Source organism: Oncorhynchus tshawytscha, linkage group LG28 (genome assembly GCF_018296145.1).
Source record: "Oncorhynchus tshawytscha isolate Ot180627B linkage group LG28, Otsh_v2.0, whole genome shotgun sequence".
Classification (NCBI taxonomy): domain Eukaryota; kingdom Metazoa; phylum Chordata; class Actinopteri; order Salmoniformes; family Salmonidae; genus Oncorhynchus; species Oncorhynchus tshawytscha.
Genome location: NC_056456.1, coordinates 40106955 through 40120974, shown reverse-complemented (window position 1 = coordinate 40120974; position 14020 = coordinate 40106955). Strand labels below are relative to the sequence as shown.

Genomic DNA, 14020 nt, shown 5'->3' with positions numbered 1-14020 from the left:
GTGCTGCTATGCTGCGCAACAGGGCTGGGAAGGGCTGGTGTGTGTGTGTGTGGAGGGAGGGAGTAGGTATACTCATGTTAGTTAGACAAACTACTTGCTAACGTAGGTTCTCTACCATACATTTTCCATATTATAAACATCTGCTAGGCTACATACAGGATTTTCATTTGAGCCTGTTTGCTAAAGCATGAAAATAACCTTGCAGCAACAGGAAATGTGGATTATAATTGAACTCGGCACAACTGATTGGCTCAAACGCATTAAAAAGGAAAGAAATTCCACAAATGTACTTTTAACAAGGCACACCTGTTAATTGAAATGCATTCCAGGTGACTACCTCATGAAGTTGGTTGAGAGAATGCCAAGAGTGTACAAAGCTGTCATCAAGGCAAAGGGTGGCTACTTTGAAGAATCTCAAATATAAAACACATATTGATTCGTTTAACACTTTTTTTTTGGTTTCCAACATGATTCCATATGTGTTATTTCATAGTTTTGATGTCTTCACTATTATTCTACAATGTAGAAATAAAGAAAAACCCTTGCACGTCCAAATTTAGCCTGGTACTGTAACGTTGTAAACTTTCATTCATAGGCTTGTAGCAACCTCATGATGGGTATAGTGAACATTCTAGTATCATGTAGTAGCCTAAACCTATCACTGTTACATAGAGCTGGGTGAATGGAATATGAATGACAGTAGCCTAAACCTATCACTGTTACATAGAGCTGGGTGAATGGAATATGAATGACAGTAGCCTAAACCTATCACTGTTACATAGAGCTGGGTGAATGGAATATGAATGACAGTAGCCTAAACCTATCACTGTTACATTGAACTGGGTGAATTTGAATGACAGTAACCTAAACCTTCACTGTTACATTGAACTGGGTGAATATGAATGACAGTAACCTAAACCCATCACTGTTACATTGAACTGGGTGAATATGAATGACAGTAACCTAAACCTATCACTGTTACATTGAACTGGGTGAATATGAATGACAGTAACCTAAACCTATCACTGTTACATAGAGCTGGGTGAATGACAGTAACCTAAACCTGTCACTGTTACATAGAGCTGGGTGAATATGAATGACAGTAACCTAAACCTATCACTGTTACATTGAACTGGGTGAATATGAATGACAGTAACCTAAACCTATCACTGTTACATTGAACTGGGTGAATATGAATGACAGTAACCTAAACCTATCACTGTTACATTGAACTGGGTGAATATGAATGACAGTAACCTAAACCTATCACTGTTACATTGAACTGGGTGAATATGAATGACAGTAACCTAAACCTATCACTGTTACATAGAGCTGGGTGAATGACATCTGCCTAGTCACTACATAGAGCTGGGTGAATATGAATGACAGTAACCTAAACCTATCACTGTTACATTGAACTGGGTGAATATGAATGACAGTAACCTAAACCTATCACTGTTACATTGAACTGGGTGAATATGAATGACAGTAACCTAAACCTATCACTGTTACATAGAGCTGGGTGAATGACAGTAACCTAAACCTGTCACTGTTACATAGAGCTGGGTGGATATGAATGACAGTAACCTAAACCTATCACTGTTACATTGAACTTTGTGAATGACAGTAACCTAAACCTGTCACTGTTACATTGAACTGGGTGAATATGAATGACAGTAACCTAAACCCATCACTGTTACATTGAACTGGGTGAATATGAATGACAGTATCCTAAACCTATCACTGTTACATTGAACTGGGTGAATATGAATGACAGTATCCTAAACCTATCACTGTTACATTGAACTGGGTGAATGACAGTATCCTAAACCTATCACTGTTACATTGAACTGGGTGAATGACAGTATCCTAAACCTATCACTGTTACATTGAACTGGGTGAATGACAGTAACCTAAACCTATCACTGTTACATTGAACTGGGTGAATGACAGTAACCTAAACCTATCACTGTTACATTGAACTGGGTGAATGACAGTAACCTAAACCTATCACTGTTACATTGAACTGGGTGAATATGAATGACAGTAACCTAAACCTATCACTGTTACATAGAGCTGGGTGAATGACAGTAACCTAAACCTATCACTGTTACATAGAGCTGGGTGAATATGAATGACAGTAACCTAAACCTATCACTGTTACATAGAGCTGGGTGAATGACAGTAACCTAAACCTGTCACTGTTACATTGAACTGGGTGAATATGAATGACAGTAACCTAAACCTATCACTGTTACATTGAACTGGGTGAATATGAATGACAGTAACCTAAACCTATCACTGTTACATAGAGCTGGGTGAATGACAGTAACCTAAACCTGTCACTGTTACATAGAGCTGGGTGAATGGAATATGAATGACAGTAACCTAAACCTATCACTGTTACATTGAACTGGGTGAATATGAATGACAGTAACCTAAACCTATCACTGTTACATAGAGCTGGGTGAATATGAATGACAGTAACCTAAACCTATCACTGTTACATTGAACTGGGTGAATGACAGTAACCTAAACCTATCACTGTTACATTGAACTGGGTGAATAGGGTGAATGACAGTAACCTAAACCTATCACTGTTACATTGAACTGGGTGAATGACAGTAACCTAAACCTATCACTGTTACATTGAACTGGGTGAATATGAATGACAGTAACCTAAACCTATCACTGTTACATTGAACTGGGTGAATGACAGTAACCTAAACCTATCACTGTTACATTGAACTGGGTGAATATGAATGACAGTAACCTAAACCTATCACTGTTACATAGAGCTGGGTGAATGACAGTAACCTAAACCTATCACTGTTACATAGAGCTGGGTGAATATGAATGACAGTAACCTAAACCTATCACTGTTACATAGAGCTGGGTGAATGACAGTAACCTAAACCTATCACTGTTACATTGAACTGGGTGAATGACAGTAACCTAAACCTGTCACTGTTACATTGAACTGGGTGAATATGAATGACAGTAACCTAAACCTATCACTGTTACATTGAACTGGGTGAATATGAATGACAGTAACCTAAACCTATCACTGTTACATAGAGCTGGGTGAATGACAGAACCTAAACCTATCACTGTTACATGAGCTGGGTGAATGACAGTAGCCTAAACCTATCACTGTTACATAGAGCTGGGTGAATGGAATATGAATGACAGTAGCCTAAACCTATCACTGTTACACAGAGCTGGGTGAATGGAATATGAATGACAGTCATCCAATATGCTGTAACAGAAATAAGGCCGTGTTCATGGAAAATAAATGTGCGTCCTCCCTCATCTTAAACGGCACCAACCGGCACTGACGTGTAACCACGTCGACCCAGGACCTCCACATCCAGCTCACTGTCAGAAACCATCTCAGGGAAGCTCACCTTCGTGCTCGTTTGTCTTCACCAGGGTCTTGATCTGACTGCTGTTCGTTGTCGTAACCGACTTCAGTGGGCAAATGGTCACCTTTTGATGGCCTTTTGGCACGCTAGAGAAATGTTCTCTTCACGGATGAATCCCAGTTTCTTTTTTCTTTCAGCTGTACCGGGCAGATGGGTAGACATGATCTGGGATATGCTACGGACAAGAAGCGTCATCACCATGGAAACATTGATCCTGTCAGGTTCTTCAGTTCTAGTGGAAATATCGAATGTAGCAAGAGGGGTATTTGAAATTGAATCAACTTTATTGTTCCATCACCTTTTTATAAAACAGCCTTCAATAAAAAAAAAGATTTAAAATGCTGGCCACTAGGCGGTGAGTCTGGACACCAGCAAGGAGAGAGAGGGATGAATTAGTGGAACGTAGGAGATGAAGAGTCAAAGGGTTCTTGATAAGTCCCTGGTGAAGCTTTGTATGTCCTGCATCATTCATGTCTCCTGTTAACCAAACATCCTTTGATGGTGTGTGTGTGTGTGTGTGTGTTGCGGTTGTGACACCTGGGGGCTTTGGGTGTTTGACAGAAGTTACGGTGGACACACACACACACACACGTCCTAAGCAACACGTGACACTCAGCTCTTATTGACCAATTAAAACCAGAGAAGATCCTGACCTGGCACTTATGGCAGCGGCAGGTAGTGGTTAGAGTGTAGGGACGGCTAGTGGTTAAACTTTTATAGCATCACACTGTAGTGGTTAGTTATGACGGCAGGTAGTGGTTAGAGTGTAGGGACCTCCCATTCTGTGGTTTTATAGGGATCACACTGGTTAGAGTGTAGGGACGGCAGGTAGTGGTTAGAGCTAGGGACTCCCATTCCTGTGGTTTTATAGCATCACACCTGTGAGTTATAGTTAGGGACATGAAGCTAGCCTCCCATTAGAGGCAGGTAGCCTAGTTACTGGTTAGAGGCAGGTAGCCTAGTGGTTAGAGTGTAGGGACCTCCCATTCTGTGGTTTTATAGCATCAGGTAGCCTAGTGGTTAGAGGCAGGTAGCCTAGTGGTTAGAGCGTTGGACTAGTAACCAAAAGGTTGTAAGATCAAATCCCTGAGCTGACAAGGTAAAAATATGTCGTTCTGTTCCTATGCCGTCATTGAAAATAAGAATTTAACTACAGTTGTTTACAACCATCACAATGTTCAGCCATAGTGAGAAGTTAGTTCATTAGAAACATTGTCTATACAGGAACCTTTCCTCTGTTTTATCTCTACCGTGCTGGATACCCCTTTCTTCTCTCTTCTCTAAACTTTTATAGCATCACACTGTGAGGATAGTTATGACATGAAGCTCCTCCCATTCTGTGCTTTTATAGCATCACACTGTGAGGATAGTTATGACATGAAGCTCCTCCCATTCTGTGCTTTTATAGCATCACACTGTGAGGATAGTTATGACATGAAGCTCCTCCCATTCTGTGCTTTTATAGCATCACACTGTAAGGATAGTTAGGACATGAAGCTCCTCCCAATCTGTGCTTTTATAGCATCACACTGTGAGGATAGTTATGACATGAAGCTCCTCCCATACTGTGCTTTTATAGCATCACAAATTAGCATATAGGACATGTACAGGTTGATTGGTCTGTCAGACACTGTCCCTCATCTTATGCCAGGAAGCAATGTAGTGCGCTGCCAACCCACAGCTCTCTGCATCCTCCCCCAACAGGACGGGTAGCCTATCCTCATCAGAGAGGTCTTTGAAACCTTGAATAAGGGTTTCAAAGATGGGGAAATAAAACTCTTATAAGTGTTTAATAATTTTAGAAATTTTGTCAGGAAATGCAGCTCGGTCTCAGGTGGTGCAGTGGTTGCCCAGCATTTCCTCTACAGGGAGCCAGGTTTTCCTGTGTCTACCCTTCTCAATGGCAAGGCTGTGCTCACTGAGCCTGTACTTTGTCAAGGTTTTTCTAAGGTTTTGATCAGTAACCATGGTCAAATATTTAGCCACGGTGTACTGTCGATTTAGGGCCAGATAGCACTGCATTGTGCTTGTGCTTGTGTTTCCCAGTAAGCAATATAGTTTTGTTTTGACTGTGTTGTATTTTGGTTTATTCTGGTTGATTGGATGTTCTGGTCCTGAGGCTTCAGTGTGTTAGTAGAACAGGTTAGTGAACTCAGCCCCAGGACCAGCTGGATGAGGGGACTGAGGCTTCAGTGTGTTAGTAGAACAGGTTAGTGAACTCAGCCCCAGGACCAGCTGGATGAGGGGACTGAGGCTTCAGTGTGTTAGTAGAACAGGTTAGTGAACTCAGCCCCAGGACCAGCTGGATGAGGGGACTGAGGCTTTAGTGTGTTAGTAGAACAGGTTAGTGAACTCAGCCCCAGGACCAGCTGGATGAGGGGACTGAGGCTTCAGTGTGTTAGTAGAACAGGTTAGTGAACTCAGCCCCAGGACCAGCTGGATGAGGGGACTGAGGCTTCAGTGTGTTAGTAGAACAGGTTAGTGAACTCAGCCCCAGGACCAGCTGGATGAGGGGACTAAGGCTTCAGTGTGTTAGTAGAACAGGTTAGTGAACTCAGCCCGAGGACCAGCTGGATGAGGGGACTGAGGCTTCAGTGTGTTAGTAGAACAGGTTAGTGAACTCAGCCCCAGGACCAGCTGGATGAGGGGACTGAGGCTTCAGTGTGTTAGTAGAACAGGTTAGTGAACTCAGCCCGAGGACCAGCTGGATGAGGGGACTGAGGCTTCAGTGTGTTAGTAGAACAGGTTAGTGAACTCAGCCCCAGGACCAGCTGGATGAGGGGACTGAGGCTTCAGTGTGTTAGTAGAACAGGTTAGTGAACTCAGCCCGAGGACCAGCTGGATGAGGGGACTCTTTTCTTTGCTCAGCTCTTAGCATTGCAGGGCTTGGTAATGATATGAGAGGAGGTCGCTGTATTTTAGATGTTTCCAAAACTTAATTCCTCTTTTTATTATTAGTGGATAATGGCCTAATTCTGCCCTGCATGCATTGTGTGTAGTTTTCCTCTGGACATGTAGGAGAATCTTACAGAACTCTGCATGTAGGGTTTCAATGGGGTGTTTGTCCCATTTGGTGAAATATTGTTTTGCAAGTGTACCCCACACCTCGCTGCCATGAAGTGTAGTTGGTTCAATGACACATTCATTTCATAAGGTATTTTCAATTAGAATTATATAAACTTGTTATGATGTAGAATGCCCTGCGTGCTTTCTCCCTCAGTTCATTCACTGCCTCATTAAGGTGTCCAGTTGAGCTTATTTTTAAACCTCAGTAATTGTAGTGTGTGCAGTACCCTATATATTTTGTACCACTTGAGAACTTTGGTCTAATTCCCTGAGATCTGGATCTTCTCTGGAAAATCATTATTTCAGTATTTTGGGGGTTTTACTGCCAGGGTCCAGGTCTGGCAGTACTGCTCTAGCAGGTCCAGGCTCTGCTGTAGGCCACGTGCTGTGGGTGACAGCAGGCACAGGTAATCTGCGAAGAGTACCTCTGAATTGTGGAGACTAACACCAGGGTCTGAGGATTTTTCTAGAATTGTGGCCAATTCTTTGATGTAAATATTGAAGAGTACAGGGCTCAGATTGCAACCCTGGCAAAGGCCCCGCCCCTGGTTAAAGAACTCTGTTATATTCTTGCCAATTTTGATGCTGCACATATTGCCAGTATACATTGATTTAATTATGTCATGTTTTACCCCCTATACCACTTTCAGTAACTTTGTAGAACAGTCCTGCATGCCAATTAGAATCAAATGCTGGTGGACATCTTTATCTATCTGGGTGTGTAAGGGATACATATGATCAGTCATGCATTATTTTGATATAAATCCAATTTGTCTTTTACTCAAGACATTGTGCTTATTATGGAAGTTTAGAAGTCTTACATTTATAATACTACAGAAAATAATTTCTCCTGATTTTAGCTTTTTGTTCTGTCTTTGCATCAATTTAATGTTGTAGAGTGTCATCATTTTTGTTTCGCTAATTCCTCTTGTTTAGATTTTCCTAGGTTTTTTCCAATTTTGCCAGTAGTTGTTTGTGTTTATAGACTCTTCAATTAGTGTCAGCTGCTTGCTGTGGTACTGTGCTTTATGGGTTCTGAGTTTATAGAGTTTTTAAAGTTTCACAGTTTAATTGTGTTCTAAAACAGTTGTCTCTGCTGTCTCTCGCTCTCTCTACTGTCTCTCTCTCTGCTCTCGCTTGCTCTCTCTCCCTCTCTCTGCTGTCTCTCTCTCTTGCTCTCTCTACTGTCTCTCTCTGCTGTCTCTCGCTCTCTCTACTGTCTCTCTCTCTGCTCTCTCTACTGTCTCTCTGTCTCGCTCTCTCTGCTCTCTCTGTCTCGCTCTCTCTGCTGTCTCTCGCTCTCTCTACTGTCTCTCTCTCTGCTCTCTCTACTGTCTCTCTCTCTTGCTCTCTCTACTGTCTCTCTCTCTTGCTCTCTCTACTGTCTCTCTGTCTCGCTCTCTCTGCTGTCTCTCTGTCTCGCTTGCTGTCTCTCGCTCTCTCTACTGTCTCTCTCTGCTCTCGCTTGCTCTCTCTCCCCTCTCTCTGCTGTCTCTCTCTCTTGCTCTCTCTACTGTCTCTCTCTGCTCTCGCTTGCTCTCTCTCCCTCTCTCTGCTGTCTCTCTCTCTTGCTCTCTCTACTGTCTCTCTCTCCGCTCTGCTGGTCTCTCTCCCTCTCTCTGTCTCTCTCTCTCGCTCTCTGCTGTCTCTCTCTCTCCCTCTCTCTGCTGTCTCTCTCTCTCCCTCTCTGCTGTCTCTCTCTCTCTCTCTCTGTCTCTCTCTCTCTCTCTCTCCCCTCTCTCTGCTGTCTCTCTCTCTCTCTCCCTCTCTCTGCTGTCTCTCTCTCTCCCTCTCTCTGCTGTCTCTTGCTCTCTCTGCTGTCTCTCTCTCTCCCTCTCTCTGCTGTCTCTTGCTCTCTCTGCTGTCTCTCTCCCTCTCTCTCTGCAGTCTCTTGCTCTCTCTGCTGTCTCTCTGTCTCCCTCTCTCTGCTGTCTCTCTCCCTCTCTCTGCTGTCTCTCTCTCTGCTGTCTCTCTCGCTCTCTCTGCTGTCTCTTGCTCTCTCTGCTGTCTCTCTCTCTCCCTCTCTCTGCTGTCTCTTGCTCTCTCTGCTGTCTCTCTGTCTCTCTGTCTCCCTCTCTCTGCTGTCTCTCTCTCTCCCGCTCTCTGCTGTCTCTTGCTCTCTCTGACAGCAGAACTACCACACTTAGAGAAACTGTGCAACAGGCTCATTGTGATCACAGACAGAATGACAGTAGAACTACCACACTTAGAGAAACTGTGCAACAGGCTCATTGTGATCACAGACAGAATGACAGTAGAACTACCACACTAAGAGAAACTGTGCAACAGGCTCATTGTGATCACAGACAGAATGACAGCAGAACTACCACACTAAGAGAAACTCTGCAACAGGCTCATTGTGATCACAGAGAGTGTTGTCATGCTCTTAAGAACGGAAAGCCACAATGCGTCCTGGCCTGGGCGTGAATGATGCAGTTCCCATATTTGGCGGGTTGCGATTGGTGGCAGCCAGCGGTGATATCATTGTTATCATTGTTGTAGGACTGCAGGATGTCCTGAGGAAGACACTCCGCACTCTTGCCTCTACTGGGGCCAGTACAGCACAGCAGCTGTCTAGCGTTCACAGCAGGGAGGCGCACGGCAGGGAGGCACGCTCTACTCCTCCTATCACCCCCTCGGCCTCCTGAGGTGCTGGCCTGGAACGTGGGCTGTGGAGATCCCGTCTTCTCCAACCCCCGTCCTGAAGGGGACCAGAAATTTGACTTTTTGTTTCAGTTTTTGTGTCTTTTGGTTTTTGTCGGCTCTGTTGCATCATAAGGAAAAAGTGTAAGTGTCAAGAAAGAGAAGACTGATCTTCTGCACTGGGAGGGCAGAGGAGAGCATAGACAATAGAGCCAGGAGCTCTCCGATTGACCGGACAGACCGTTGACTAGACAGAGAGACGGAGTGGGTAAGTTGTTTTGTTTTGTTGTTGCAGTGGTTGTTTTTTAAAGCTTTTCTCTAGTGTTGTCTAAGATTTCAAGCTGCCTGAGTCGTTTCCTGTGGCGGAGAGACAGGAAGCTACTATGTGATGTCTGATTCCTCTTCTCTCTCTCTCTCTCTGCGTGTTTTATTGGGCTTCCTCAGCCTGGCTTCTGTCTCTCTCTTACTGATCTGAACTGTTTCCTGTGTGAGAAAGCTAACGTGTGCGCCGCCATCTTCTGGAAGAGTCGTCGAGTCTCTGTGGCCTCAATATTCCTTCAAAGCATTTGGACAGTGTATTTTCAGACTGCTCACAGGAAAGGAAATATGGCTGTAGTCTTGACCGGCTCAGTGAGTCTGTGACCTGTTAGTACATATGAATTGGAAACTTACATATTAACGTGTATTAAAATAACCTGATAATAATCTGATGCTTTATTAGAACCATTCTCTTCTCCTGTGCTTCAACACGATTTCCAATACATTTTTTGGATACAAAGAAACGCTGCAAATGGAGAACCCTGACTGTTCTGGTCCATAGGGACAACCCTGACTGTTCTGGGTCCATAGGGACAACCCTGACTGTTCTGGGTCCATAGGGACAACCCTGACTGTTCTGGGTCCATAGGGACAACCCTGACTGTTCTGGGTCCATAGGGACAACCCTGACTGTTCTGGGTCCATAGGGACAACCCTGACTGTTCTGGGTCCATAGGGACAACCCTGACTGTTCTGGGTCCATAGGGACAACCCTGACTGTTCTGGGTCCATAGGGACAACCCTGACTGTTCTGGGTCCATAGGGACAACCCTGACTGTTCTGGGTCCATAGGGACAACCCTGACTGTTCTGGTCCATAGGGACAACCCTGACTGTTCTGGGTCCATAGGGACAACCCTGACTGTTCTGGGTCCATAGGGACAACCCTGACTGTTCTGGGTCCATAGGGACAACCCTGACTGTTCCGGTCCATATGGACAACCCTGACTGTTCCGGTCCATAGGGACAACCCTGACTGTTCCGAGTCCGTAGGGACAACCCTGACTGTTCCGAGTTCGTAGGGACAACCCTGACTGTTCCGAGTCCATAGGGACAACCCTGACTGTTCTGGTCCAAAGGGACAACCCTGACTGTTCCGAGTCCATAGGGACAACCCTGACTGTTCCGAGTCCAAAGGGACAACCCTGACTGTTCCGAGTCCAAAGGGACAACCCTGACTGTTCCGAGTCCATAGGGACAACCCTGACTGTTCCGAGTCCATAGGGACAACCCTGACTGTTCCGAGTCCATAGGGACAACCCTGACTGTTCCGAGTCCATAGGGACAACCCTGACTGTTCCGAGTCCATAGGGACAACCCTGACTGTTCTGGTCCAAAGGGACAACCCTGACTGTTCCGAGTCCAAAGGGACAACCCTGACTGTTCCGGTCCATAGGGACAACCCTGACTGTTCTGGTCCAAAGGGACAACCCTGACTGTGTTAGTATCCATCTACAGTATAAAGTATATTTCTGACAATTTTGCCCAGGTTGCTGTTTTGTATTTATTATAGATCCCCATTAGTTCCTGCCAAGGCAGCAGCTATTCTTCCTGGGGTTTATTATGGATCCCCATTAGTTGCTGCCAAGGCAGCAGCTATTCTTCCTGGGGTTTATTATGGATCCCCATTAGTTCCTGTCAAGGCAGCAGCTACTCTTCCTGGGGTTTATTATGGATCCCCATTAGTTCCTGCCAAGGCAGCAGCTACTCTTCCTGGGGTTTATTATGGATCCCCATTAGTTCCTGCCAAGACAGCAGCTACTCTTCCTGGGGTTTATTATGGATCCCCATTAATTCCTACCAAGGCAGCAGCTACTCTTCCTGGGGTTTATTATGGATCCCCATTAGTTCCTGCCAAGACAGCAGCTACTCTTCCTGGTGTTTATTATGGATCCCCATTAGTTCCTACCAAGACAGCAGCTACTCTTCCTGGGGTTTATTATGGATCCCCATTAGTTCCTGCCAAGGCAGCAGCTACTCTTCCTGGGGTTTATTATGGATCCCCATTAGTTCCTGCCAAGGAAGCAGCTACTCTTCCTGGGGTTTATTATGGATCCCCATTAGTTCCTGCCAAGGAAGCAGCTACTCTTCCTGGGGTTTATTATGGATCCCCATTAGTTCCTGCCAAGGCAGCAGCTACTCTTCCTGGGGTTTATTATGGATCCCCATTAGTTCCTGCCAAGGCAGCAGCTACTCTTCCTGGGGTTTATTATGGATCCCCATTAGTTCCTGCCAAGGCAGCAGCTACTCTTCCTGGGGTTTATTATGGATCCCCATTAGTTCCTGCCAAGGCAGCAGCTACTCTTCCTGGGGTTTATTATGGATCCCCATTAGTTCCTGCCGAGGCAGCAGCTACTCTTCCTGGGGTTTATTATGGATCCCCATTAGTTCCTGTCAAGGCAGCAGCTACTCTTCCTGGGGTTTATTATGGATCCCCATTAGTTCCTGCCGAGGCAGCAGCTACTCTTCCTGGGGTTTATTATTGATCCCCATTAGTTCCTGCCAAGGCAGCAGCTACTCTTCCTGGGGTTTATTATGGATCCCCATTAGTTCCTGCCAAGGCAGCAGCTACTCTTCCTGGGGTTTATTATGGATCCCCATTAGTTCCTGTCAAGGCAGCAGCTACTCTTCCTGGGGTTTATTATGGATCCCCATTAGTTCCTGCGAAGGAAGCAGCTACTCTTCCTGGGGTTTATTATGGATCCCCATTAGTTCCTGCCAAGGCAGCAGCTACTCTTCCTGGGGGTTTATTATGGATCCCCATTAGTTCCTGCCAAGACAGCAGCTACTCTTCCTGGGGTTTATTATGGATCCCCATTAGTTCCTGCCAAGGCAGCAGCTACTCTTCCTGGGGTTTATTTTGGATCCCCATTAGTTCCTGCTTAGACAGCAGCTACTCTTCCTGGTGTTTATTATGGATCCCCATTAGTTCCTGCCAAGGCAGCAGCTACTCTTCCTGGGGTTTATTATGGATCACCATTAGTTCCTGCCAAGACAGCAGCTACTCTTCCTGGGGGTTTATTATGGATCCCCATTAGTTCCTGTCAAGGAAGCAGCTACTCTTCCTGGGGTTTATTATGGATCCCCATTAGTTCCTGTCAAGGAAGCAGCTACTCTTCCTGGGGTTTATTATGGATCCCCATTAGTTCCTGTCAAGGAAGCAGCTACTCTTCCTGGGGTCCAAAACACATTAAGGCATTTACATTACATATAAAACAAAATATAAAACAGTACATCATATAACATTATTACACCACAACATATCTACAATACAACATGTATAATACCACCATACAACAATATTACTGTGTGTGTGTTTCTTCACAGTCCCCGTTGTTCCATAAGGTGTATTTTATTTATCTAATTTGACTGCTTTACCTGATGTGGAATAGAGTTCCATGTAGTCATTGCTCTATGTAGTACTGTGTGTTTCCCATAGTCTGTTCTGGACTTGAGGACTGTGAAGAGACCTCTGGTGCCATGTTTTCTGGGGGTATACATGGATGTCTGAGCTGTGTGTTTGAACAGACAGCTCGATGCCGTGGTTATATTTTGTGAGTTAATGGTTCTGAGAAGGTCATGACTGAATGGTGTTGTCACAGTGATTGTGGAGGGTCAACAACTTTTCTCAAGTCCATGAAAACCAAAATAATAATACATCCAAATACACATTTGCCTCACTATCTGCAACTACAGAAACTAGGAAGTTAATAAATGTAGCTTATTTCTTAAATGCTTCATTTACTGTAGGACCTAATGAATGAATGAAATAATGAATGAATGAATGAAATAATGAATGAATGAATGAAATGACTGTTAAGTGAATTCAATCAGCCCAATGAATGAAGCAATAATCGTGTGTTGATCTAACATGACAGCCATCTTACTATGTTGTGTGTGTGTGTGTTATGCTGACAACATACAAATCCATTATTTAGCTTTATGACCAGGCTAACTCTCTGACTGTTTTTGTTGCCTGTTTGCTGGCTGGCTGAAGAATGTGACTTGGTCTCTGGTTGAAGTTCTCATGTGGTTTTTAATCACTTTCCAACAGGCATTAACGTCAAGGAGGTAAACCAGGAAAACAAAACCGCTATATTTGGCGAGATATATGCGTCCATTGACACTTTGGCATTCACATTTGGCAATGTGTGAGTATGACCTTTGACCTTTTTCAACACTGTTGTCTTTTTAGTCGAAGGGCCAGAGATTCATGGTGTAGATGGCACTCGATACTTTCTGCTGGTCATACCAACAAGTCTTGATTGTAATAGTTAACATTGAGCCTATTCAGCATTCGTACTATGTCCACATGAACGTTTCACTTAAACCACACTGAGCATTGTTAGGTAGTGGTCTACATAAATATGCAACTTTAATTGCAATTAACAATTAATTCATGAAAAAATGTAATATTAACTTGGACACTTGTCTTTATCCTCTAGCCTTTTTTTTTTTTTTTTTACCTTTATTTAACTAGGCAAGTCAGTTAAGAACAAATGTTTATTTTCAATGACAGCCTAGGAACAGTGGGTTAACTGCCTGTTCAGGGGCAGAATGACAGATTTG

At 44.3% G+C, this 14020-nt stretch overlaps 1 protein-coding gene across 2 annotated transcripts in view; it reads left to right on the top strand.

Moving 5' to 3' along the window:
- LOC112226416 (rho GTPase-activating protein 29) overlaps positions 1–14020 on the top strand; it is a 64220-nt gene that overhangs the window by 9104 nt on the left and 41096 nt on the right. Inside the window, exons 1-2 of one of the 2 annotated variants that reach the window (XM_042308335.1) lie at positions 9146–9402; positions 13506–13602. Coding sequence is in view for 1 of the 2 variants with exons in the window: in XM_042308334.1 (XP_042164268.1) it covers positions 13506–13602 (97 nt within the window). In the remaining variant the exon portion in view is untranslated. Of the gene's footprint in view, positions 1–9145; positions 9403–13505; positions 13603–14020 lie in introns of those variants that run through there. The other variant, XM_042308334.1, reaches the window with a different exon arrangement.